Below are 23,707 nucleotides of genomic sequence, written 5' to 3' on the forward strand. Positions count from 1 at the left end.
GAGGGTTACACGGCACAGGTGAAGAACTGCAGGAGAGGGGTCACTCCTGGGCAAATCCCTTCTTTCCCAGGTGTGGCTTTGGGGTTAAACACACTCTGGCCAACAGGGATGGCCAGGTTTTAATGTGGATTTTCTGCACCCAATGAATATGGCTCAGGCCTTAGAGGCAGTGCCAAAGGAGCAATGTTTAAGGAGCATGGATTGGGATGGATGGAGCTCATACTAGGTTGTGTTTCAGACCTTCAGCTCCTCGTGATCCACATTACTTTCTGGGAATCCTCACTGGTTTGCATCCTTGCTTTAGCCCTGGTGGGAAATGTCCCTGCTGGCACCTTGTTCCAGACAAGGCTCACACCCAGTGATGCCAGAGCCTCTTTCCATGGGGAAGGAGGGGGGTGGAAGGAGTAAGGCACCTGAAAAGGTAACGAGGCACGGCCTGTGTGTACTTCAGCTTCCAAAGCACAATATGCTTCTCCTGCCCAGCTCTCCTGCTGCTCACATCACTCTTGTTTGTAATGAGTTATTCAGGCTGCAATGGAGCACAATGAATCTTCAAAAAGACTAATGCTGCTGGGATCTTGGGGCTATTCAGGTAGCCCAGACCCCAGACAAGAGATGAATCACCTTCCAAAAATGCAGCAGTTAAGGAAAAAAAAAAAAAGTCCAATTGCTTCTGATTATTTTCAGTCTCAGAAGAAACATACTGTACTTGAGGCTGTGCTTACCTAAGGCATCCACGTGAATCCACTATCCCTCCCCCTGGCATGGCTGCTGAATTAATTACTGCCTGTATTGAAGCACTGAGGAGCTCCCCAGAGACTGGCTTCCTTTTGACCTCAAAGCTTTTTAGGGCAGGAGGCTGAGTCTCCCCACCAGCATCTGCCAGCTGGGAAACTGAGGCACAGAGGGGTAGATATTGCAGAGGGCTTCACTCCCTCAACAGAACAGAGAGGAGAGAGCAGGAATGCTGACATCCAATCCAGAGTGTGAAGAGCACTCAGCTCTGAGCTTCAGATCCCCCAAAGGCCCTTCCAGGTCCTGAGGAGCTGGTACTGGTACGGTCCCTCCAAATGTTCCTGTGCTGGGCTGACTGGAATGAGGAAACCCAGCAGGAACTGAGGGGGGCAGGAGACTGAGGGAGAAGGAGCAGGGCTTGGTGCACACCCGGGGACAGCAGAATGAAAAACTCACACAGTGGAGGTGTAAAATACATCCTCCCCAGAAAGGACAGTGTCGCACACCTGCCCACAGAGGATGCTCTGAATCACAATTAGAGGCAATAGAAAGAATTCAGTGGCCACATTCAGGACATTTAAGGCCTTTCCCCTCCTGTCAGACTGGTAGGAGGAAATTGGGCTTTTCACCTGCCTGTGTGACATGGAATGTGCTACACACACTCCTGGAAAGGAGCATGGGAGCATGTGCTCCAGACACTTCCACGCAGCACCCCCTGCCCACTGCCAAGACCTGGGATGCTGCTGCATCTCTCCTGCTCTTTCCAGGACATGCTGCAAACTTTCTGACTTGTGGTGTGGTGGGGATTCCCAGGGGGCTCTCCTTTATCAAAACTTGCAGGGTCTGTGACCCACAGAGTCCTCTCCAGCCATTTGTTCCCATCAAGAAACCTTCTAGAGCAAGCTGGAGCTGCAGCCCCTTCTCTCCTCAGCATCCCAAACCCCACCAGGATAAGGGGGGGTTCTGTAAACTTGCTGTGACCCTGCTGTGCAGTGCTGCTCCTCCAACACACAGAGTGCCAGGGACAGGCAGACAAACAGTGATGGGCACCATGAAAAATGCTCAGATAAATCTTTTCCACTATGGGCTGGACTTGCCCTGCTCTATTTAAGTCAATGGAACAAAGCCATTGAGCCCTGGGGGAGCAAGTGCCAACCCCAAATCATTTCTTTGATTAATTGTTCTTGGGAAGGAAGAATTCATTAAGCATTCCGCTCAGCAATTAGAAATAAATATATTTTTAGAATGAACAACCTGCCAGAAACAAGTTGTTTCAGAAATAAATTAAGCTTGATGCATCAATACAGAATGAGGAGGCTCCAGCCTGCCAGAGGGACAGGCTGGGAAAGGGACACTGCAGGGGCATGCAGGACAGCTCCTTGTGATGTCTGCAGCACTCAGGTTCAGTCTGCATGAGCAACCCAAGAGGAAATAAAGGAGTTTTTTCTCTATATTCCTATTCCAGCCATAAGCTGGGAATAGATCTCCCTGCTATTTCACAGGAATATGACAAAGCTATTCCTACACACAGCTGGGGCAGAGCAGATATGAGAGCCATGAAAACCCAACAAATAACAACACCCCCTTGTATTTCCACTTTGGCATCAGGCTCAGACAAGCTACAAGGGCAATGTGAAATAACAACCTCTGTAAGGAGTTTGGGACACATAATTGCCACAGCCTTTAGATGTGAGACATGCTGACACAGTAAATGGTTACCACAGCAGGACAGGAGCTGCTCCAAGGCAGTGACAGCCAAACCCTTCCCTGGCCACTGAAGGTACCACTAAATGTGGTGTAAGGGTTTATTTTCAATTTTAAATCCAAACTTCAAGGCAGGAACTCAGCACAGGCTCTGTTCAATGCCTGAGCCCAGAGAACCACATGGAACTGTGAGCCGAGCACTTTGCCCTCCTCACCAGCCTAAAAAATCTACTTGTGGTCCTGAGTTCAGAAAAGGAAACCCTAAAAGAAACTAAACATGCTCTGGGATCTGAGAGTCACAGCCACAAAAGACAATTCCAGGCTTTTAAGTTTTGTGCCTTAAAAGAAAAGACAAGTCTTATCCTTTGGTTGTGGTGCCTAGAGGCAAGTCTGTTCCCTGCCCTGTTTTGGGAATGTAGGATGGCAGCAGTGTCTCAATGAATTCCAGCTTTCCCAAGAACACACTCTCAAAGGGCCCTCTTCCCTAAAACATGAAACATCCTTGTAGTTTTTCCTTCTGCACACACAGGACCCAATTTCAAGGCCACTGCAGCAGGCTCAGCCTTTGATTTCAGCAGGGATGTGCTGGGATATCACATAAATTGGCTGGGAACTCGTGCACTTCCATCCTGATGACATGATTTCTGTGGTTTTCTTCCTTTTAGTTAATCCATTCCTGCTTGAGCTCAGAATAAGGCAAGAGCCAGGGCTTTGCTCTTGTTCTTTCACACCAGCAGAAATGTCTGTGCTGTGCCTCAGCCCAGCTGGGAGCCCTGGCACTGGGAGGCCACAGGGAGGCTGAAGAAGAGGAGCAGGAAGATGGGTCAGTGGTGAGGGTACCTGGGAAAGCTCTCAAGTCACTGCAGTGGGGAACAGCAGAGGGTCTTGGACTGGAGGCCAGGGAAAGCAGGGAGCAGATCAGCTCTGCTCTCAAGTGTATCCAAAGCCATATTAGCTCATTAGATATTCAGAGAGTAAATTAGGGATCTCCTTCAGGAAAGGCATCCTTGAATCAGAAATAGCTGTTGTGGGCAAAGAGCAGAAAATTCAGGGCTCTGAACCACTTCCACTGTAGCAAGAGAGCCCCAGGCTGGCTGAATCCTGCCTTGAAGAGCCACTGCACAAGCACCAAGCTGAGAGAGGAGTCTGGCAACAGCGACAGCAGTGCAGCACCAGCAGGTCCCATGCAGTGCCAGCACAGGGCCTGGATGGAATTTGGGGTTCCCGTACAGGACACACGGCCTGAGGTGCCTCCAAGGGGGGAAACTCATCCCCAGGGCCATTCTCACCTGGCAATTTGGCTCCGCTAATGAGCCTCATTTCACAGGAATGGTGATCAACACTCCTGCATCCACAAGAATGTGTGGAGGAATGATCTCACCCAGCCCTGCAGCTGAGGGAAATGCAGCAGAACCACTGCAGCTCCAGGGCAGGGGCTGAGCAAAGCTGGAGTATCTGAACTGCAAAGCCCTTACTCACAGTGTCACCTGCCTGCCTGCAAAGGCCACGAGCTGCTCTGCCAAAGCCATGGGGTTTTATGATCTAGGTAGTTTATATTACTGCAAAACTCCTTTATTGGAATACCTTCCCTTCCTCTCCCCGAGCCAGCCAGGGCCATACTTTGCCTAGGAAAAGCAAGTTTTGCAAGAGCTTGTGAAGAATTCTCTGCTCTCCTCTTGTGCCCAGCTGTAGCAAAGTTGTGCCCCTCTCTGACCCATACCACTACAGGAATTCTTTTTCCCTAACTGGGCTGAAGATCTTAGGATCCCAGTTTGGGGCAGGCACAAGTTTCCACTGACCTAACTTCAAAGAGCTGCCCTTTCCCCAGAAAAATCTTGGGCATGGGGGTGTGGAGAGAAAGCAGGGCTGGAAGCTTTGGGCCAGGCTGAGGAAATGGGAGGGCCCAACTCCTGGCACCTTGTTGAGCTCTTTGACAGCCTGTCTCTGCCCCTCTTATCTGGGAGAGAGGGCAGAAATGCTGCTGGCCTGCCACTCCTGAGAGAGTGTGTGATGATTGCAGTGGAAGTGCTTGTGAACAGCTCAGCCCTGTGAGAGCAATACCCCGGAACAGCTGCCAAGCCCCCCAGGGGTTTCATCCCTGACTTCATCCAGCAGTGTTCCCACAGCCACGCTCATGGATCGCATTGTCTCCCATCCCAATGGACACACCAGCACCTCTGGCATTTCCTCTTCACCTGCAAAGAGGCTTGTGCTGATGGGGGGTGGGTGAGCTTTGGAGAAATTACACTGCTTTTTGTCCTGCTTTTACATCCCAGCTATAGGAAACACAGGGTGGAAACCCTTCTGAGGGGGTTTAGGGTGGGAGGAAGAGCAAAAGAGAGGTGGTGGTGGTCTGAAGTGGGAATGCCCATGCTGTGGTAGCAGGCAGAGGGATCTCTGTGCAGGTGTCTGAGGGGCTCAGCTCTGCCTTACACTGCTCCCAGCATTCCCAAGGCACTTTATTATCAGCTGCACCCCCGATGTTACGCATTCATTTCCACAGCAGACTCATTCACACACACACACAACACACCCACCCACATGCAGCAATGGCTAGACAGACACAAAGCATGCAGCAGCCAATTATTTGGGGTGGGAACAGCTTGCATGAGCTCATGATGAAGCTTAGCCTTAATTCTGCTGAGCTGGAGAGGCTGGAGCTGTGCTCTGCTCTCCTGACTGACTGCGGAGCGCAGAGCAGGGCAGATGATGTCAAGGCAAATCTTTTTTTGTCTGCAGTGCAGATTTGGCTGTGTGAATTTACTTGCAAATGAGGCTTCCAGATCCCCTGTTGGAAAGCAGGAGTCCTAGGCCATACCCACAGCTGCCACTGTTAGCCCAAATTCCTGCTCATGCTGCAGAAGGGGTTGCCTTGGTTTGGAAGGCTTGGGCCCAAGTTCCCACCAGGATCTGCAGGCAAGGAGAGCCAGTGGAACTGACAGTGGGATGAGGGAGGAGTGCCTGTGCTGCAGACACAGCAGAGGAGCCCACCACAATGGGAATACAGGAGGGGAGACCCCAATAGTGCAACTCTCCCTGTGGTTTCACAAACTGAGCCCCAAAAGCTGTCCAGAAGCACTCAGGGTTTAGCCAGCAGCCATGGACACACCTGGAGTTTGACTGAAGCACATCTGTGAGCCAGATGTGCTTCTTTTGTTCCATTCCCAGCTGTGGCACAGGCCTGGATGTCCCAGCCACAGCACGCACGGGGAGCTGCCCTGACCAGGACTGGCATGGAACACACTGCTGTTTGCACTAAAAGCCAAGGGTCACAAGACATCACCTCAAGATCCACCAGCCACCCAGCCTAAGGGATTGTCCTAAGCCAGGACAGGGATGTTTTGCAGAGCTGCCACACCTTGCAGCTCCTGTGCCACACCAGGTATTTGGGAGTGTTTACTGAAGTCAAGACTCACACATTCCCAAAGAAAAGAGAAGCACACCCTGCAGTACACATGACTGGTGAGGGAAAAATGGAACATTTTCTTCTTAGAGCATCTCCAAACCCCATGCAGGGGCTGCACAAGTCTCATTTATGGACATAAAGGTAAAATCCATCTTGCCTGCCTCTCCATGCAAGCTTTTTCCCCCATCTTTATTCAGCCTAGTTCTAAACCTGCCAAGACAATAGAGCACCATATATGGAACTGGAGAGTATTGGTAATCTCTTCCCTTATCAAGACACAGGAACTGATGATTCAGAAATCCCCTGTTGGTACACTGATCCACTGCTTTCTGGGGTCCTGATAAAAGATGGACAATAGGTAAGACCAAATCTACAGCACTACACAGAAAAGGAGAATCCCAAAGAAATCCTCATGAAACTGTCTGGTAGAGACCAACCCCACCCTTGCTGGTATCTCCTCTGGCATCTGCTGTTACCTTAAAATATTACAGAGTCCCCCAGCACCTTCCATGGCCCCTGGCAGCACCATCACCCCTTTTCTTAAAGCTGGAGAAATCAAGGTATGGAGAATTCAGCTCAGGATGGCTCACAAGTCCAACCTGTATGCCTGCCACCCCTTCCAGCTTGTCCTTCTGTCTGCTAGGCACTGCTTGTCATTCCAAGAGCATCCACAGCTAAATGAGCACGATACGAGTGGCTTTGTATGGGCATCAAGGAGAACAGACCATCATCTGCAGTCTAGACTGGTCCCTCCTCCTGCCCTCCCCACGATTCACAGGAAAATAGAGATGGAAAAATATATTCCTCTTGTTATTAATAGAAGGGTATCTTGTGCATGCATTAGTTCTTTAAAGTGAAGGGGGAAAGGTGAAGTATCAAGAATTTGTGCTTAATGAAAGTGGGTTTGCTATTGTTAAAAAAGCTGCACGGAGCCAGGCATCATTATCTTTTCTCTCATCTCCTGGGCTGTTGGGAGAGCTGGTCCAGGACATGGCAGAGTGAGGTGGGCACTGTCCAGCTGTGCCCCATGCAAAGCCGGGGTGTCCCTGAGCTGGCTCTGCACCTGGACACAACGGGGCACAGGGAGGGGCTGCCCTGCCCCCAGTGCCCCCGAGAGGCACAAGTGCCCTGCTGAGAGGTGTCAGTGCAGAGCTGAGCCCCTTGCCCTGACACCAACAGGGTTTGTGGAGTCCCCCAGTCTCCGGAATGCAGCCGTTATCTCCTCCCAAGCACTGATAACTGCCAGACGCTGCTTTCCCACACCCAGCACATCCAAATGGATCTGCCTGCGTTTTCCAAGCCCTCCCCGTGCTCAGGGGGGATGAGGATCACACTGTAACAGTGCCCAGGTTCTGACCAGGAACAGGAGAAGCGACTCCAGGCAGAGTTCCCGTGCTCCCAGTTCACACTGGGATGAGGGAGGAGTGTCTGTGCGGCAGACACAGCAGCAGAGGAGCCCATCACAATGGGAATAAAGGAGAGGAGACCCCAATAGTGCAACTTTCCTTTTGGCTTCCAGTTACTCCCTGCACAGCTCCTGATTGCTTGGCACTCACAAACACCCTGAGCGCAGCTGTGACAAGGAAAAACCAGGAGTTCGAGCTCCTGCACCGAGTCAGCTGGCAACCTGCAGCTCCTCTCCTGCCTCTGAGCTCTGGAACAATGCATGCACACGCACAGACAACCTCTCCATCCAAAGAGGCCGCGAGTTAAATCCTTAATTAGCCCATTTGGACGACTCACCACAAATGAGATTAGCTCTCTGCATCGCTGGGGAAGCTGCTGTGCCCCTGGAACGTGGAAGTGGTGGGCCCTCAAGCTGACCTTGGAATTCCCCCTTGGCTGCTCATCTGCTTTGCTCTCACGGCACTGTCTTCCCCTGCTGCCTGCAGCATCTCCTCAGGAGATAAGAGCCTGGTTTTCCTCCAGCCTGCTGCTAACACCAGGCACGCAGTGACCACATTTGATACTGCACACAATGAATAATTCCAGTTTGCAAAGGGACTTCCCAGCTAGCAAAGCATTCAGCATGGGAAAGGGGCAGGAAAAGGTCTCTCTAAGAGCACCTTGCTAGCCCAGGACACATCTGCTCCCTCTGCTGTGTTTCTGGAGTCCTGAGTGCTGTGTCTGCTGACAAACCCGGGCTTGGTGCTGTCAGCACTGCAGAGCTGCACGGAGCCAAGCTGCGTCCTGCTCTGCCCTGAGCCTCACCAAACCCCAGCCTGCTCGAGGGGGCCTGAGCACTCCTCACTGCTCATCCTGGACAGCAGCTTGGACTTTGAACTGGCAGGGATGCTTGGGTAAGAGCCCTTGTCCTGCCCTGCAGGCTCAGGAGTGACAGGTTTACAGCCAAGCAGTGCCCAGCTCCGTGGGGATGAGCTCTGCAGTGCTGCTGGGGGGAAAGGTCATCCAAATGTTTCAGAAAGGATCTTAAATCAACCCTGTTCACCATAATGACTCTGACTCTTCAGGAAATCTCCTGAATCTCCAGCCATCCAAAAGGCAATGATGTCACCAGCTGGGGGCTGCCTGGCTTGCAAGATAGTTGTGGACACTGCACCTGCATGCACAGCCACAGGAAAGCACGTGGGACACACACCTGTGAAGGAGGAGGACAGCACCTGGATCCTTCCACATGGAAATAAGCCCACGCTTCCTTACACACCCAGCAAGGGATGCAGGAGATCTGTTAGAGCTGGTGATGTTCTTAATTCTGTTCTTAATTCTTCCTCCTGGCCTCAAGTTCTGAGAATGCTCTTATCCCTCCTCACAGCCTGGCCTGTGTTCAGCCACAGAGCTCGTGGCACAAACACTTTGGGGGCAAATCTCAAGTAGGCACTTCCCTGCAGCCTGACCTTTCCCTCACACTCAGCAGTGGAAATGGGCTTTTTGAAGTTCTCAAAAGGAGCTGGCACCTTGCTTTTTGAGTGACATTCATCTGTAGGTAAATTGATTTAATAGCTTGTTAGAGTGCCAATTAGAACCAACAATAACTCAATTGACCTATAACTGCCTTGGCACCAACACAGCTTTCAAAAATAAGAGAAAGGAGGAAATCTCTGCTCTGGCAAAGATGAGAGCTCAGATAGTTGGTTTTGAGAGCAAACTGAGGGATTCATGGTCTTGCTAATGAGATGCTCATAACACATCAGAAACAAAGACAAATTTCAATGGTTTCAAGCTAAAATGACACTATGTTATCTCCAGACAAAGATCACTCTTTTATCTGTATAATAAATGGATTTCAGTGCAGCAGCAGTGATTCTAGAGCAGAAAAAACCTCAGTGCCACAGAAAGCACTAGCACAGTTACCTAACCAGAATAAGACTGGATTGAAACCCCAAGTTTACTTCCTTAAAATAGTGCTGCAAAGTCCTACACTGACTCTGTGGGTTTTACCCTCAGAAACCACATTTTTCCTTCAAATAAAATCTGTTTCATTCTCCTGCAGTGGAGATTGTGCTTACAGACAAATTCATCATGCTAAATGCTTAGGTCTGAGGATTGAGATCTTCCAAGTTTAAAAACTAGAAAATGGGTAGCTTTTGTCTAAACATTGGCAGTGTCCGAGGATAAGGAGAAGGATACTGTGGAAGGGTTTTAAATTACTGGGAAAAATGATTCCTTCTTAAGTCAGGAAGAGGATGGAGAAAACTGAGATTGTTGAAAGTGTCAGAAGGACAATAGCAACTAAGAATATGTAGGAGGAAAAGGAATTGATTTGCAGAGACCCACCCAGAGAAAAAGCTGAAGGATAAGGATGGAGACTGGAAGTGGACTGAGTAAATGCCACCCCAACACACTGGAACATGGCAAGAGGTGAGGGGGAGAGGCATTACTGCAAACAAGGTGGAAATCAGTGACCAGATGAGAAAGAAGTTGGATATTGGCATCTAGGACTGGCCAGACAAGATAGCTGCCACGAGGAGCCTAGAAAACAGAGTTGGCACTGGTGGGATGAGAAACTTAAACTTCAAGTTTGATGGGAAAGACAACAGGTTGGAGAGAGTGGGGCTGAAGGTGAGAAGGAGAAAACAAGCAGGGAATTACAGCAGGCAGACTGTGTTTCCTTTGGAGCCTGGAGTAGCCCTGGAATGTGGTGCAGCATCTTTCCTTTGCTGTAGCTCCCTGCTCCAGGGAGCTTCATTCAGAGCAGAGGGCAGTGCAGCACAGCCTTGAACAGCTCCACACCTGCTAATGACCCCAGAGATATGCCAAAGGGAGAGAGTGAGGTGTTTTGAAAACCCTAACAACTTTACAAAAAACTGCATTAAAAATCAGACTGCAAAGTCAAAAGCTTGGGGTAGGAAACAGCAGACAGGAGCTTGGCTGTGCTGTTACAGTCAGGACATGGATCAAACCAGTGCATCCCAGAGAATTCCTGCCTCCTCCAAGGTGGGAGGGGGAGCTTGGCGCAGGCATGTGCAGGAGGAGATTTTCTGTAAGAGCCCATTTCTTGCCCAGCCTGGCAGGTTTGCAGTGGAAGAGAGAAGGAATTGCAGGTAGGATGTGATGGCCAGGGCAGGTGAGCAGAGCCCCGGAGCCTCCCCCTCTGCCAGAAAGCTCCTGCAGAAGTGTCAGGCAAGGAGCCCAATCCCATAATAATACTCTGAGATGAGGATGGGAGAGAACACGATGTCATTGTTTACAGCAGTGATTATTTTTTGCTATAACAACAGACAAACCAACAAGTAGCAGAGCCTTGGGAAGAGGGTGGGAGGGATGGGCCCAATTCCCAGTCTGGCTGCTCACAGAGCCAGCCTAAGAAATGGTCCAAACCAGACTGTGCCCAGTCCTCTCAAGGCACCCATGGCTCCTCACACAGGTCCTCATTAGCTCTTCTGAGTGCCAGGGACGGCCCTTTCCCTGCAGAGCCCCCAGGGCAGAGCTCTGACCGAGGGCACGACCTCCTGCCCTGCACAACTGGGCCTCAGCTGCACCACACCCAGGTCAGGGATGGTTTTACCTCAATCCCCAAAAGTCTGTGCTGCCTCACTACAAACTGGGGATGATATTTCCAATTTCCTTGCTGTCAGGAAGTGAATTGAACATTTATTGTTAGCATAGTGAAAATTTTGTAAAGCCATGAGAAAATTAACCATTTTTTTCACATCAGGATCTGAATAAGATATAATAAATAAGATATGTTATCTTACAAGGAGAGACGGAGAAAACATTAAATTGTTTTTCTCAAAGGAGCCATCCCTGAGTGTACTGAGGGAGGAGCTTCTCTGGGAGAGATAATGTCTTCATCTGTTGGCAGAGACTGGTATGAAGGGCCTGGCTTAAGTTATGCAAAAATCTTAACGACATCTCTTTGTTAAATCTCCATGCTTGCTTTACTATTTATTTATGTTATTTTATCTCATTTTCTCCACGTGAAAATACCATAATATCAGTCCTAAAACAGTTTACCATGATGACCCACTGAGGTGCTGCCTTTTCTGAGGCCTTCCAGTTTTCCAGCTCAGGCATGTGAACATGTTTCCTACAAAAATCTGGACTCCTACACAGACTGTGTGGTGTGGGATTATTTATCCTCTGCCTCCTGACAAGTGAGCTGGGGCACAATGCCTGCCTTGCCTTTGGACATGGGAAGCACGGATGCAGGAGTTTCACTCCCTTAGCTCATGGTCACATGTGGAAGAGGTCTTACAGTGACTTCTGTGAGCCAGAGAGAATTTGGTAAGAGGATCCATGTTTACCCCTGAAAGAGTTTCCTACAAAGGTCCTTGACACAGAAACCAAGAAAGAAAGAAGGATAAATAAGAGAAACCTGCAACTGCCTGTTCCAATAAGCACTTTGTCTCTCATAACCAATGAGTAAAGTGTAAACTTATGAGTTTTGCAAGAATGTATAAAAAGCATGAATGCTATAATAAAATAAGGTTGAAGTCTTCTGAAAATGGAGTGTGTTGCTTTTTATTGTGACCTTCTCAACTACAACAGTCACAGAGCCATGGCTCTTCTGCAGCCTGACTGCAAGTCCACTGAAGACAACAGGGACCCAATTTGTGTGTTCAGCAGAATATGGATTATCCTCTGTATGATTCGTGTTGGGATTCCCTTGTTCTGCTCCAGCAAAGTGCCCTGGGAATTGGCTAGGAAGTTCTCTGCAGCAAAGGCAGAGGGATCTGTCCCCAACCTCCACGTTCAGCGTCCCCCTGCCACCCCAGGTACACACCACCACCACAGAGAGAAGAGAGCCAAGCCTGGGAGCTGCCCCCTCCAAACCCAGCCTGTTGGCACTCCTGTTGGAGTCCAACGCCTGGCACAGGTCCTGCCACCAAAGGCACTGCCCCCTGCCCTTTCCCTGAGCCAGAAATCCCAAGTGCTGCACATCCTGCTCCGTGCCGGGCACCTGGGGCAAAGGCGAGTCATGGACTCGGCGTTTGGGCGTGGGCAGGAATGGAGGGAGGGCAGCACAAGGAGCAGCACTTTGGGCAGGAGATGGACAAAAGGGCATTATTGCCTGAGAGCAGGGAGCAACCCCCACCCAAGGGAGCTGCCAAAGTCAGTCAGCACTGCTGGACTCTCCACCAATTGTTTACCCTTCTAAAGCATGGGGAAAAGCTTCCCAGTGCGAACAGTGTGCACAGCCAGAACAGCGCTTGGAGAGGCACTGGGAATCAGGTCTGCTCAGGAGAGTGGGAAAGGTAAACACATCCCTCCCATTTCTGCTCCATCCTACAGTGCTACTGGGTTCAGTTCTTAGGACTATAATTAGTAAATCCCACTGATTCCCCCCGAGAAGGGAGGCTGAGGGACACTGCAGCATGAAGGGAAACAGTGATTTTGTTCTTTCCCCTTATACCTCCCACCTGAGCACCTGGTTTTTGCTGCCACAGAAACCTCCCCAGGGTCCCAGCAGCCAGGGAGCGCTGGCAGAGGAAGCAAACGAAAGAAAGGATCTGTTTGCACACAAGTATTACAAGTAATGGAGAGCAGTGAAAAGAAGAATCCTAAAATCTGTAGTTGGGTGTGCTATCGAACAGAATGTTTGCCATTGTTTTCAAAGAGACAGCAGCTTCTCTTCACAGTGAGGAAGTTAATAGATTACTGGGCAGTGAATAATGTGCAGTTCTATTTACATCCACTGCTGGGACTATTTTGGGCCCTCAGATAGTGTATCTGTTCTCAGGTCTTTCTAAAAGCAGCATGCTACACTTTTTTTGCAAGCAATTCTGGGCAGCAGCTACAACCATATGCTTCAGTCAGCTATGAACTAGACAGATCATTGTTTGTCTGGAATTTTTTTATTAAACCAATTGTACTGGATCAATGCTTCCTCTAAGCAATAAAACACAATTCTGTCTACTCAGTGGAAGAGCTTTCAAAGTCACCGATAAATCTTGATCTAGGATATACAGTGTGGCTCTGCACTGATGTGCAATCAACCACAGATGCAAATGAACTCCAGCTGCCAGCACACACATCTGCACCTCAGGACAGGAGCCAGGATTCTTAGTTTTCATTAGAAATTGCTAAGACACCGTTTAAGTGCTTCTAGAACCAGCCCACTGCATTAGTCAGGAGTACTCAGGGGCACTGAGCTTGACTTTTATAAAAGTCATTTGATGTCTTTTCCCCTCACAATGGACTAAAAGCAGAGATCAACAGAGCCTGAATCTATATTAATTTGTTTTACTCTCGGAGGGTCATAGATTTGCCACTGGAATTAGCCCTGTTAGATGCTAAAATGGTAATTCAATGGGACAATGATGAAAGCCTCTGTTCTCTTCCAAATCAGGAACTCCTCTGGAAGCAGAGCGCGAAGGAGCAGCGACTCCGTGGAGTCGGAGAATTGCACCAATGTCATTTCACAGCAGTGCATCGGCCTGGAGTGTTCCATGCAAACTTCCCAGCTCCAGCTGCCTGGAGACGACAGTCACGAGGGCTGGAGACCCGGAGCCTGGACACGCACCTCGCTCGCGGAGGGGAAGCAGCTTCCTCCAAAGGCACAGAAAGGCAGCTCGGGGTCTAAACCCTTTCTTCACTTTGAAACTTGACCAGCAAACGCTGCTGCACAGCCTTGGTGCCAGCCAAGGGCAGGATAATGGAACCTCCAAGATCCCGAGACTCCGGAATCCACACCCGACTGGAACACGGAGCAGTCAGGAATTGCACTGCGTAATTCCCCAAGCACACAACACCCTCCTTTGGGGCACAGATACACCTCTTGCAAATATTTTGATAAGATCTGCTCTTTGGTGCAATCTGCTGCAATTCCAGAGGTCAAAAAATGTTAGCCATATTCACAGGAGTTCTTTCAAAGAGATATGCTTTAGCAGAGGGCAAGAGGGAACACAAAGCCCAAACAAAAGGTGGGAAGGCTCTTCCCCTTCAAGGCAGCCATTGTCCACAGGTCACTTTCCATGGAAGCCCAGTTCTCTAAACAGTTCCTATCCAAACAGATCTGCTGCAGGTGACCTAGAAACAGGGGTGAACAAAGCCTCCCTGGAAATATCCCCCCTGAGCAGGCGGTGGTGCATCCAGCTCCTCCCAGCCTTGGAACATGGCTCCAGACACTCACCCCTCTGCCCTGGCCCAGGGGGACAGCAGGGACACAGCCCATGCTGCTGGGCTGGGCTGGGCTGGGCTGGGCTGCTACACCAGCTCACAAGGAAACCAGCCCACCTGGGATGTGCCCCAGGGTACAGACCCGCAGCTCCCTGTGCCTTCCCAGCTCCATCAGGGCAGGGGCTGTTATTAACACCAGGAGTGCACCCACAGAGCTCTGCACGCACAAACGGCTCCATGCCAGCAGCTCCGAGCCATCATCCAGCTCAGGGAGCCAGGGCTTGCCAGCAGACTCCATTCCTTTGGGTCAGGCTAGAAGTGGCCCCACAGCCAAGTGCCTCAGGAATGAAAAGTTACCTCATCATCTTACGGAATAAGCACTGCTTCTCTGGAACCTTAAAATCCCAAACTCTTGGGACCATCTCACCTTGGGCAAGGTGGTTACTTCATCTCCTGCTGCTGAAGTTTGCCAGGCTGGTTCTGTGCTGAAAACAGGCACAGATATGGAAGGGAACAAATCCACTACAGAGACAGAAGGATATGGAAGCTGAACACTGCTTTTGTCTAACTCCAGATACAATGCAGAGATTAAACCCCAAATTTCCTGAGGGTGCAACACACAGAGCATGCCTTGCTAGAATAACCCAAGAAAACACAGCAGTTAAACTCCAGACTCATGGCAAATACTGCAAATACAGCTGAGAGTATGAAACTGGTTTTGTTCTTTTGAAAGCTGCTCATTCTCACATTTCAGTTTGGGAGCTATTACTTGGTCAGTCTCACTGGGAGGCAATTTTCTCCTGGTTCCAGTGTGGGATTGGGTAAGGCTGTGCTTGCAAGGACTCTGCATCATGCTGTAGCTGCTGGAAACCCTCCTAAGCTCAGTCAGCTGTGTGCTTGGGACACTTGAATGCACTGAATTTAAATGACAGTGCAGTCTTCCAACTCACAGAGCCTTCTAATAACGTTTGCTAATCCAAGCAAATATCAAGGAATCTGGTCAGTGCCAGTGCTGAATCCGCTAAGCATGTGGGCTGCTTGCTAAATCCCTGATAGGTGGTGTCAGGAGGTTTCTGTCATTCCTGCCTTTGGGAGGCCAAATCCACCCTGAAACTCCTTCCTGCAATTATCTCGCTAACTGTATTTGTGGGAATCGTGCATGGTTCCTTGCAGAGTCCACACATTCAATAAAATCACGTAGTGTGACAAAGGTATGTTTGAATAATATTCTTCTCCTGTGTGCTTTTAAATGTGAGATGTAAGGCCGTTGTAATTAAAGTTGAAGCAATAAACCTTAGCCATTGATTGCACTCAGTAATTAATTATTGATTGCAGTGCTTTACATACATATTGCAGAGGACAGTTCACCTGTGCAGCAGACAGTACTTTGCTCAGAAATACCCTAACACAGCCCCTCTATGCAGAACTACACAGGACTTTACAAAAACTGGCTGTAGGGTTTCCAAGTTTATTTCCTCATTAACCTGCAGGGAAATGTTGGTGTGGAGTGAGAGCAAGCCATTACTTTGGCAAAGTCAGTGTTAACTATTCCCAATCCAAACTAAGTTTGCAAATGAGGATGTACAGATGCAAAAGAGGCTCTTTCTCTGTTAAGAACCTTGTTAATGAACCTGCCATCCCCTGCTCATCCCAATTCCTTGCAAGCCATGCTGCAGTAAGACGCCTACACAGCAGCAACAGTAGCAACATCCCTGCCTAACTCTTGGGAAGGAGCAGGGAGAGGACTTGGAGGTGTGAAAATGGGAAGCATCAATCAGGCAGAGCATCCATGGAGATGCAGGACTAGTTAAGATCAGAGATCTAAAGTTGTGCATCAGGTGGGAACCGTTTTTCCCGTTTACAACGAACTTACAGAGAGCCTTTCCTTTATAAAAACCCAAAGACAACTGGTTTAAAAACAATTTAAAATTACTAATAGTGTGGGGACACTAAAATTAAAGTGAAATGTAAAGGAAACCTGCAGCTTGTTTGAGTGGAGCAGATCGTGGCTGTGTCCTCCAGCTCCTCTGGCTAGGAAATGACCCAGGAAAGTTCTGCTGGGGTGGGTGCCCTGTGCTGGAGGTGGCATGGGAAGGGGCTGGCCAGCTGTTTTGGAGTGGGCCGGGAAAGGGGGGGTTGGAAAGGGGTGGGTTGTACCTGAAATCGCTGTAGGGATGGATGATCCAGAACCCAGCAGACTTAACTCTTTCCTGCTCCCTCTCCACGGCCTTCTGGCTGCCAAACATCCTCAAGGAGAATTTGTTGACCCCCGGCTGGAGCATGGCCCCGAACTGCCTCTGCATGAAACCGGCCTGGCCGAGCCTCTGCTCCTCATCTGGGGTGATCTGGTCGCACCCTCCACCTCCCTCCACTTTGATGGAGGTCGAGGAGCAAGCCCGGGGGGGTGGCTGCTGGGGCTCAGGAGGGGAGGCGGGCGCTGGGGGCACAGGCAGCCCCTGCTCCAGCTCCCCGCTGCCGGGGGGGCTCTTGTCCTCCCCGGGAGAGGCCGGCTCCCCCTCGCCGCCGATGAGCCGCTTCTCCTCGGCCGCGTCGTGGAGGTGCCTGCTGGTGAGCGAGGACAGGCTCCCTTTGAAGCGGCGGCAGTCCCCGTTGGTGCTGGTCTTGGCGCCCTTGCCGCCGGCCTCCGTCTCCAACAGGCCGGGGTCCCCCCCTCGGCCGGGGTCCCCCCCGAGGGCCCGGGTGCTCCCAGCAGAGGGCGAAGGCAGTGGCTTGAGCCTGATGCTTTTCCTGCGGGTGTCCTTGTCGCTGTCATCCTCCTCGTCCATGATCGACGCCTTGGGTCCGATCTGCTGGGGCAGGCTGTAGAGCCTCTTGCGCATGGAGGGGGGCAGCTTGTCCATGGCCGCTGCTGCTGCTGCTGCTGCTCGGGGACAGGGAGAGACTCCCCCGGCTCTGCCCAGCGAGGGGAACCGGCACTGCCCCAGGCCCCTGCCCCCGGCTCACGGGGCACGGGGAACCAGGGACTGGCGTGTCATCTTCTTACCAGGCTGTGGCATCCACAGGCTCTGCATCAAAAACAGGCTCTGCATCCAGAAGGGAAGGGAACGAGGGAGGGAAAAAAAAAAAAAAAAAAAAAAAAAAAGAGGGAAGGCAAAAAGCTCCCCCTTCTCCTCCGTTGTCCCGATTTGGCTACTTGCTGCTTGTCTCCCCTTGGTGAGTGTTACTGCAATCCCTGTCTGCTCAGATGCTGAGCACTGGGCAAGTAGTCTAGAGGAGAGCCACACACTTCTGGCTGGAAGGCGAGGGAGGGCGGCAGCGGCGGCAGCAGCCGCCTTGCCATGTTGGCTTCGAGATGCAAATGTGCCGTGGCTCCCGGCGGGCAGACATCATCCGGAAAGCGAAGCTCGAGCCTCAAACTCCTCAACCTGCCGGCCAATAACACAATGAACTGCAACCTGCAGCGGCCACTGCTTGCTTACATCACTGTCATCACTTATTCCTCATGCAGCCCCTGCTCCTGGGAATATTCATGAAGCGATCCCATTCTATTGGGTTGCCATAGGAGCGACTACAGCGCACAGGCTCTGCCTACCTGAGACAGCACCCGGGCTTCTTAAAGGGGCAACGCCCGGCAACCGCGGGGCTCTGCCGCCGCCGCCGCGGGCACCGCGCCCCGGGCGCTGCGGGCACCGCGCTGCGGGCACCGGGCAGCGCCGGGCCCCGGGCCCGCCCCGCGCTAGCGGCCACGGCCGCCGGGCTGCCGCCAGCTTATCAACAGCAGCATCGTAAACATGACAAAGTAAATAAATAGGAGCGAGAATATTCCTTTTTCTCTCGGATGCGGGCGCTCCCTGCTCCGCCCGGAGGTGTGGCTGCCGGGAGCAGGTTTGATTGTGAAGGCACGGGGGGTTTTGTGAGAAGGGGCGAACCCAAATCTAAAGGAAAACCAGCGGTTCACCTTGAAAATCTCACTTGCATGCAAAGCAGGAGCTCGGGAGTGCCCGTGTTCCCTAGCAGAAGTTTGCCTGCCGGGAACACGCTGCCTTTGCCCCCGTCCGCAGGAGGTTTGGAAGGACCCTTTTTCCCGGGCTGTCAGTACTATCGCTCTCCTGCGGGGTTGGGTGTGGAGAAGTCATCCAAAACCTAATAAATACAAGGCAGCTGCATCTGGGCGAGCTCCGCCGCTGGCCTGCGGAGGCTGGGCTGGCAGTGCGGGCTGCGTGGGCTCTCCCCGCGGCGGGGGAACCCCACTTCCCAGGGGGCTCCTGAGTCAGCACCGCCCGCCGAGGCTGCTCGGGAAAACGGCTCCGGCTGGGAATGCTGCTACCCCTCACTGCTGCCCACAGGGCACCGCCTGTAACAGAGGCAAAAGCAGCGGGGAAAAACGGCTACAATGAGGCATTTCCCTACCTTTTGATATTGGAGAAGGTTTTTCTGGAGAAAAAGAGGGAAAGAGGTGGCAATCAGCCCTGCCTGTGCTTCTTTGGGAATGGCTGCTTATTCTGTTTAAAAAGCTCCTAGATTGATAAAGTGGTTCAAATAGTTCCTAGTGCCAAGCCTGTGAAACCAGTGGAGCAAAATTAACAATCTGTTTGGCCATATGAGAGATTTTGGTGTATGTTTTTGCAGAGGTTCAGCATCTGAGGCTTGCTAGAATGTTTGTTGTTTCAGACACTGCAAATCCTACCTGCTAGGGGAAGGAAACCACAGGAACTGCGCAGGCAGGGAGGCTGAGCACAGCAAGGAATGCCCACGGCAGGCAGGGAGGAAATCCCCACCTCACCTCTGTGCTGCTGCTGCTGCTGCTTTGGGAGCAAATATTGCCCTTTTCCCTTGCAGGAGCCACTGGCCAGAGGTGACTGTGCCATGCAGAGCAGCAGGATGTTCCTGCAGCTCCACGGCAAGGAAATGCTGCTCAGCAGTGACTCCACCAAGCACACACAGAGCACATGCTTCCTCATCTTTGTTTGCCTCTCCCTCGCTCTCTCCCGAATCCTTTCCGCCATGTGTTCTACCTGCTCCTCTTTTACTCCCACCTCCTGGCACAGCCAGACTGCCTGTGACTCATTCCAAATACTCCACAGTGTAAATATCATTTAATATTATTATTTTCATCACAATTTCTAATGGAACGAGCTTTTCTGGGGAAATAAATTTCATTTTTCCAATGCTCCTGTAGATTTGATAAGGTGAACTAAGCCAGAGAGAACACTAAAGGTCTTTTCCCTGTTTTTCTTCCCTCCTGCAGGCACTAGGGATGCTGAGGTGTAAGCACTTCTGTGCCTCAGCTGCAATCAACTGCCTTCCAAAAGGATGTGTTTTGATTAATGAGGTGCACCAATATCTGAAACTGATGCAGCTTCTTAAGCGTAGTCCCTCATGTTTCCAGGGCATGACAGAGCAGGAAAGGACGTGCTCAAGGAACCAAGCTGTTTGTCCTCTCTCAGCTAGAGGTGCTCTGGCTGGCACTCGGAAAATGCTGCGGTGCTCTGGCCTGGCTGGGATTGTAGTGTCTGATCTGGTGACATGGTCAGATTGTGCCTGATCTGGTGACGGGATCAGCTTCTGCCTCATTTGGTGATGGGGTCAGGTTGTGCCTGGTTTGACGATGGGGTCAGATTGTGCCTGATTTGACGATGGGGTCAGATTGTGCCTGGTTTGGTGATGGGGTCAGGTTGTGCCTGGTTTGACGATGGGGTCAGATTGTGCCTGGTTTGGTGATGGGGTCAGATTGTGCCTGGTTTGGTGATGGGGTCAGATTGTGCCTGATTTGACGATGGGGTCAGATTGTGCCTGGTTTGGTGATGGGGTCAGGTTGTGCCTGGTTTGACGATGGGGTCAGATTGTGCCTGGTTTGGTGATGGGGTCAGATTGTGCCTGGTTTGGTGATGGGGTCAGGTTCTGCCTCATTTGGTGATGGGGTCAGATTGTGCCTGGTTTGGTGATGGGGTCAGATTGTGCCTGGTTTGGTGATGGGGTCAGGTTCTGCCTCACTTGGTGATGGGGTCAGCTTCTGCCTCATTTGGTGACGGGATCAGGTTCTGCCTCATTTGGTGATGGGGTCAGGTTCTGCCTCACTTGGTGATGGGGTCAGCTTCTGCCTGACTTGGTGACAAGGTCAGGTTGTGCCTGATTTGGTGACCAGAATCAGGCTGTGCCTGGTTTGGTGATGGGATCAGGTTCTCTCCCAGCCTGAGGCAGAGGGAGAACACCACAGGGCAGCCAGCAGCAGAACTCTGCTCCAGCCCTTGTGCAGGAGGACAGAAATGATGGGGAGCAGAGGCTGAGCCGGGCTGAGGGCACACACTGCACCATTCCAGAGGGATGGCCATATCCCTGTGCCCAGGAGCCTGGCACCGCCCAGCCCCCACTGGCCAGTGTGTACATCACAGGTGGAATTCCTCACCTACAGACCACAGCTACTTTTACACCTCTCTGTAATAAAGATGAATCTAAGGAAGCTCTCTGGGCTCGTGGAATCATCCAAAGTGCTAAATCCAGAAGGTGCCTCCTTGTGCACCTCTGTCTCCAAGAGTGGGTTCCTGAACACTTCTAAAAACTTGGCTCCAGCAGTTCCAGGTAGCCAAACTCAGAGGAATTTCTCAACTCTTAAAAATGTAGTGACAATTTTGTGTTAAGAGAACTTCAAAGTAATGGTATTTTATTGAGAGCCTTCCAAGAACTAAGTGTAGAGGATGGGAATTATCCTTGTCTAATGGTATGAGAAACCTCTATCAGAGATGGAATTTATTGCCAGCATTGTGGACTGCTTTCCGTGGCAGCAAATGTACCTTTAGAAGCAGATTTTTAGAGTATTTCACTCTCTTGAGTATCACTGGCTGCACAGTACATTCAAAGGGGGGATGGAGAAGTCACCTGTCAGGAAAAGGCAGAACTGGTTTTGAGGGCAATAATCTCCTTTTCAACAATATTTGTCAATACTGTTCCAAGGAACTTGGCATAGACACAAAGGGAATGGATTTAGTGGGGAGAATGCAGGTGAAGCAGCCAATGATTCATTTGTGTCTTAAGGAATTTTGCCAGCTCATATTTACATACATTTTATATATATACATATATATGGTATTTTGATAAAAATCCAGTGCTACACTGCAAATGTGAAAAATCCCATTCCAAATTCAGGACTACAGAAGAATAGACTGAGAGCCATAAGACCTGGTATCCTGTGGCTCAGGGTACAGAAACAGCAGTGCAAGCTGGTCTTTTAGGCCCACCTTTACTTGGGTGAGAGTTCCCATCATCGCCCTTGAGCCTCTGGATTCTCAGGTAAAAAAGGAGTCACTAAACATGTGGCAGGGCTTGGAAGAATGGGAGCAAGTCTTTTCAAAGCTGCCTATTGTTCCTAGCAGGCAGCAGGTAACTCATAATTGGCATTTGAAACTCATGAAATATTCAACACTACAAACCAGGGAAATTCTGCCTTGGAGTTTTGGTGGGAGAAGCTGCACTCACTGCCTCTGCAGCTCAGAAATAATGAAGAAATAATCGTGATAAATACACAAATCCTCGCCCACCCTTGGCCTTATTCATTACCCAGGTGTGCTGTCACACTGCACTCACTGAAATTCAGCCTGGGCTTTGCTCCTGCTCTCCTTGTTCCTTAGAGGAGCTGCAGAGTGGGGACTGCAACGTATGCCCAGGCTGATTTAAGGCCCACAGGCCACCAAGCTGGATAAAGGAACCTCGTCCTTTGGTTAAGGACAAAGGGTATCCTTTAGATATCCAGATATCCTTTTTCCTTAACCAAAGGACATGGTTAGATATCCTTTGGATATCCTTTAGATATCCTTAAGGACAGCCTGGATAAAGGCTCCACTGTCAAGGAGCAATGGGAAGGGAGATCCATGGCTGGGATCTGGGCAGAGGGACAGACAGGGAGGATCCCCCAGAGCTGCTGTCAGGATGGAAGGAAGAGTTGCAGTGGGTTTTGAGGCAGAACTGTTCACAGTCCATCAGTGGGAGCAGAGAGACACTGACCAGATCCCCAGCGACGGCAGAGAGTGGAGCCTGGCACGGGAGCTGAGATACACAACAGGATGGAAAAGCTGCTCCCAGGAAGTGCTTGGAAAGCAGCATTAACTCCAGCTTCCAGGGGTAAATAAATCCACAGCAAGCCCACTCTCTTCACCCCCGTAACCAAGATCAAAATGTGAGTACTTGTATAGGGTGTGAGAGTGTTGCTGGGAATGTGCTGACAGCCAACCAACAGCTTTGCAACCTGACTGCAAAAAGGACATGTTCTCCAAAAATTCAGCCACGTTGGTGGCTATGGAAAGAATTCCCAGATTCTGCAGCAAATAAACCCCTGAAATTTCCAGGATTTTCTGCAGAAGATGGCAGTCCTCACTGGAGCAAGCAGCTGAAAATCCCAGCTAGGAACAAAGTGATTAGCATGAGCATCTTGCCACCTGACCTTTAATGTTCCCCTTGGAGAATAGGAACCTTCCTAGAAATAAGAAAACAGAGACAGGTAACCATGGATGGAGCTGTAAGGAAGAGAAATGACAGAGCTCAGAGGAGCTGCTGACATTAGAGCAGCTGCATGATTTAGTCACAATTAGCTTACAAAGTTCCTGTCTAAACTCCACCAAGGAATTCTCCAATATTCAGAATGCTTATATTGAGCACGTGTCTTGAACTTCAACAAAATTTGCCTTCCAAATATATATTCCATCAAATTTCCATCTTAAAACCGAGCATTAGGTTAGTTTTCTTCCCTGATCTGGAGTTATTCAGGAGAGGGTTCAGACAGCATGGAGATGTTTGCTCCAACTGGATCAACTCAATACTTATCAAATGAGTCCTTCTGAACACAGTAGCTTTCAGCAGTGTTCAATGAGCTGCAGCCTCCCAGGCAAGAATGGATCCCTCTCTGGAGCCTGTCCTGCTGATGGATCTCCTGCCTGCAGCCACTGTGCTATTCTGGACGGTCAGGCAGTGCTGGATTGGATGGCAGATGTGCTACTGCTCCCACAACAGTCATGGCAGCTCCAGCTTTGGCAAGTCCAGACTCTGCTCTTGGTGAGCTGCATTCTGTCTGGGCTCACTTTAAACCTCTCTTTTTCTCAGAAGAAGTTAATCAAACTCAACATCACATTTGCAACCCAAAGTTTTACAGCCTGTCAGGCACTTGTACAGCTGTGTTTTAGGAACTCATAATCCTCAGGGATGTACCTTAGCATTGCCTCCCTCCATTTGCTGAAAACAGGCAGAAGACTGAGAAATTTGAAGTAAGATACTAATTAGAAACAAGATGCTCTGCAAGCAAAATGGCCATAAAAGAAATTCCTTGTGACTGGAGTCTCCCATGTCCAGTGTGCAGGATTCAACACAAACCCTCTGTCCATAATTCACAGCACA

At 50.4% G+C, this 23,707-nt stretch overlaps 1 protein-coding gene and 3 long non-coding RNA genes across 4 annotated transcripts in view; 2 read left to right on the forward strand and 2 right to left on the reverse strand.

Annotated features, from left to right (window-relative positions):
* The window catches only part of HCN4 (hyperpolarization activated cyclic nucleotide gated potassium channel 4), a 105,780-nt gene extending 87,218 nt beyond the window's left edge, over window positions 1–18,562 (reverse strand). The window contains exon 1 of the mRNA XM_068204331.1: window positions 16,523–18,562. Coding sequence (XP_068060432.1) covers window positions 16,523–17,226 — 704 coding nt within the window. The 5' untranslated portion in view covers window positions 17,227–18,562. The remainder of the gene's footprint in view (window positions 1–16,522) is intronic.
* On the reverse strand, window positions 1,949–5,394 carry LOC137481584 (uncharacterized). Its single transcript, XR_011003562.1, has 2 exons — window positions 5,204–5,394; window positions 1,949–2,143 (listed from the first exon to the last, which is right to left on the reverse strand). It is a non-coding gene; the product is annotated as an uncharacterized lncRNA (long non-coding RNA).
* Window positions 5,735–6,644, forward strand: LOC137481585 (uncharacterized). Its single transcript, XR_011003563.1, has 2 exons — window positions 5,735–5,901; window positions 6,020–6,644. It is a non-coding gene; the product is annotated as an uncharacterized lncRNA (long non-coding RNA).
* On the forward strand, window positions 12,319–13,726 carry LOC137481586 (uncharacterized). Its single transcript, XR_011003564.1, has 2 exons — window positions 12,319–12,501; window positions 13,596–13,726. It is a non-coding gene; the product is annotated as an uncharacterized lncRNA (long non-coding RNA).
* Window positions 18,563–23,707: the final 5,145 nt, after the last annotated feature.

The sequence above is a fragment of the Anomalospiza imberbis genome, chromosome 13 (assembly GCF_031753505.1).
Source record: "Anomalospiza imberbis isolate Cuckoo-Finch-1a 21T00152 chromosome 13, ASM3175350v1, whole genome shotgun sequence".
Lineage (NCBI taxonomy): Eukaryota > Metazoa > Chordata > Aves > Passeriformes > Viduidae > Anomalospiza > Anomalospiza imberbis.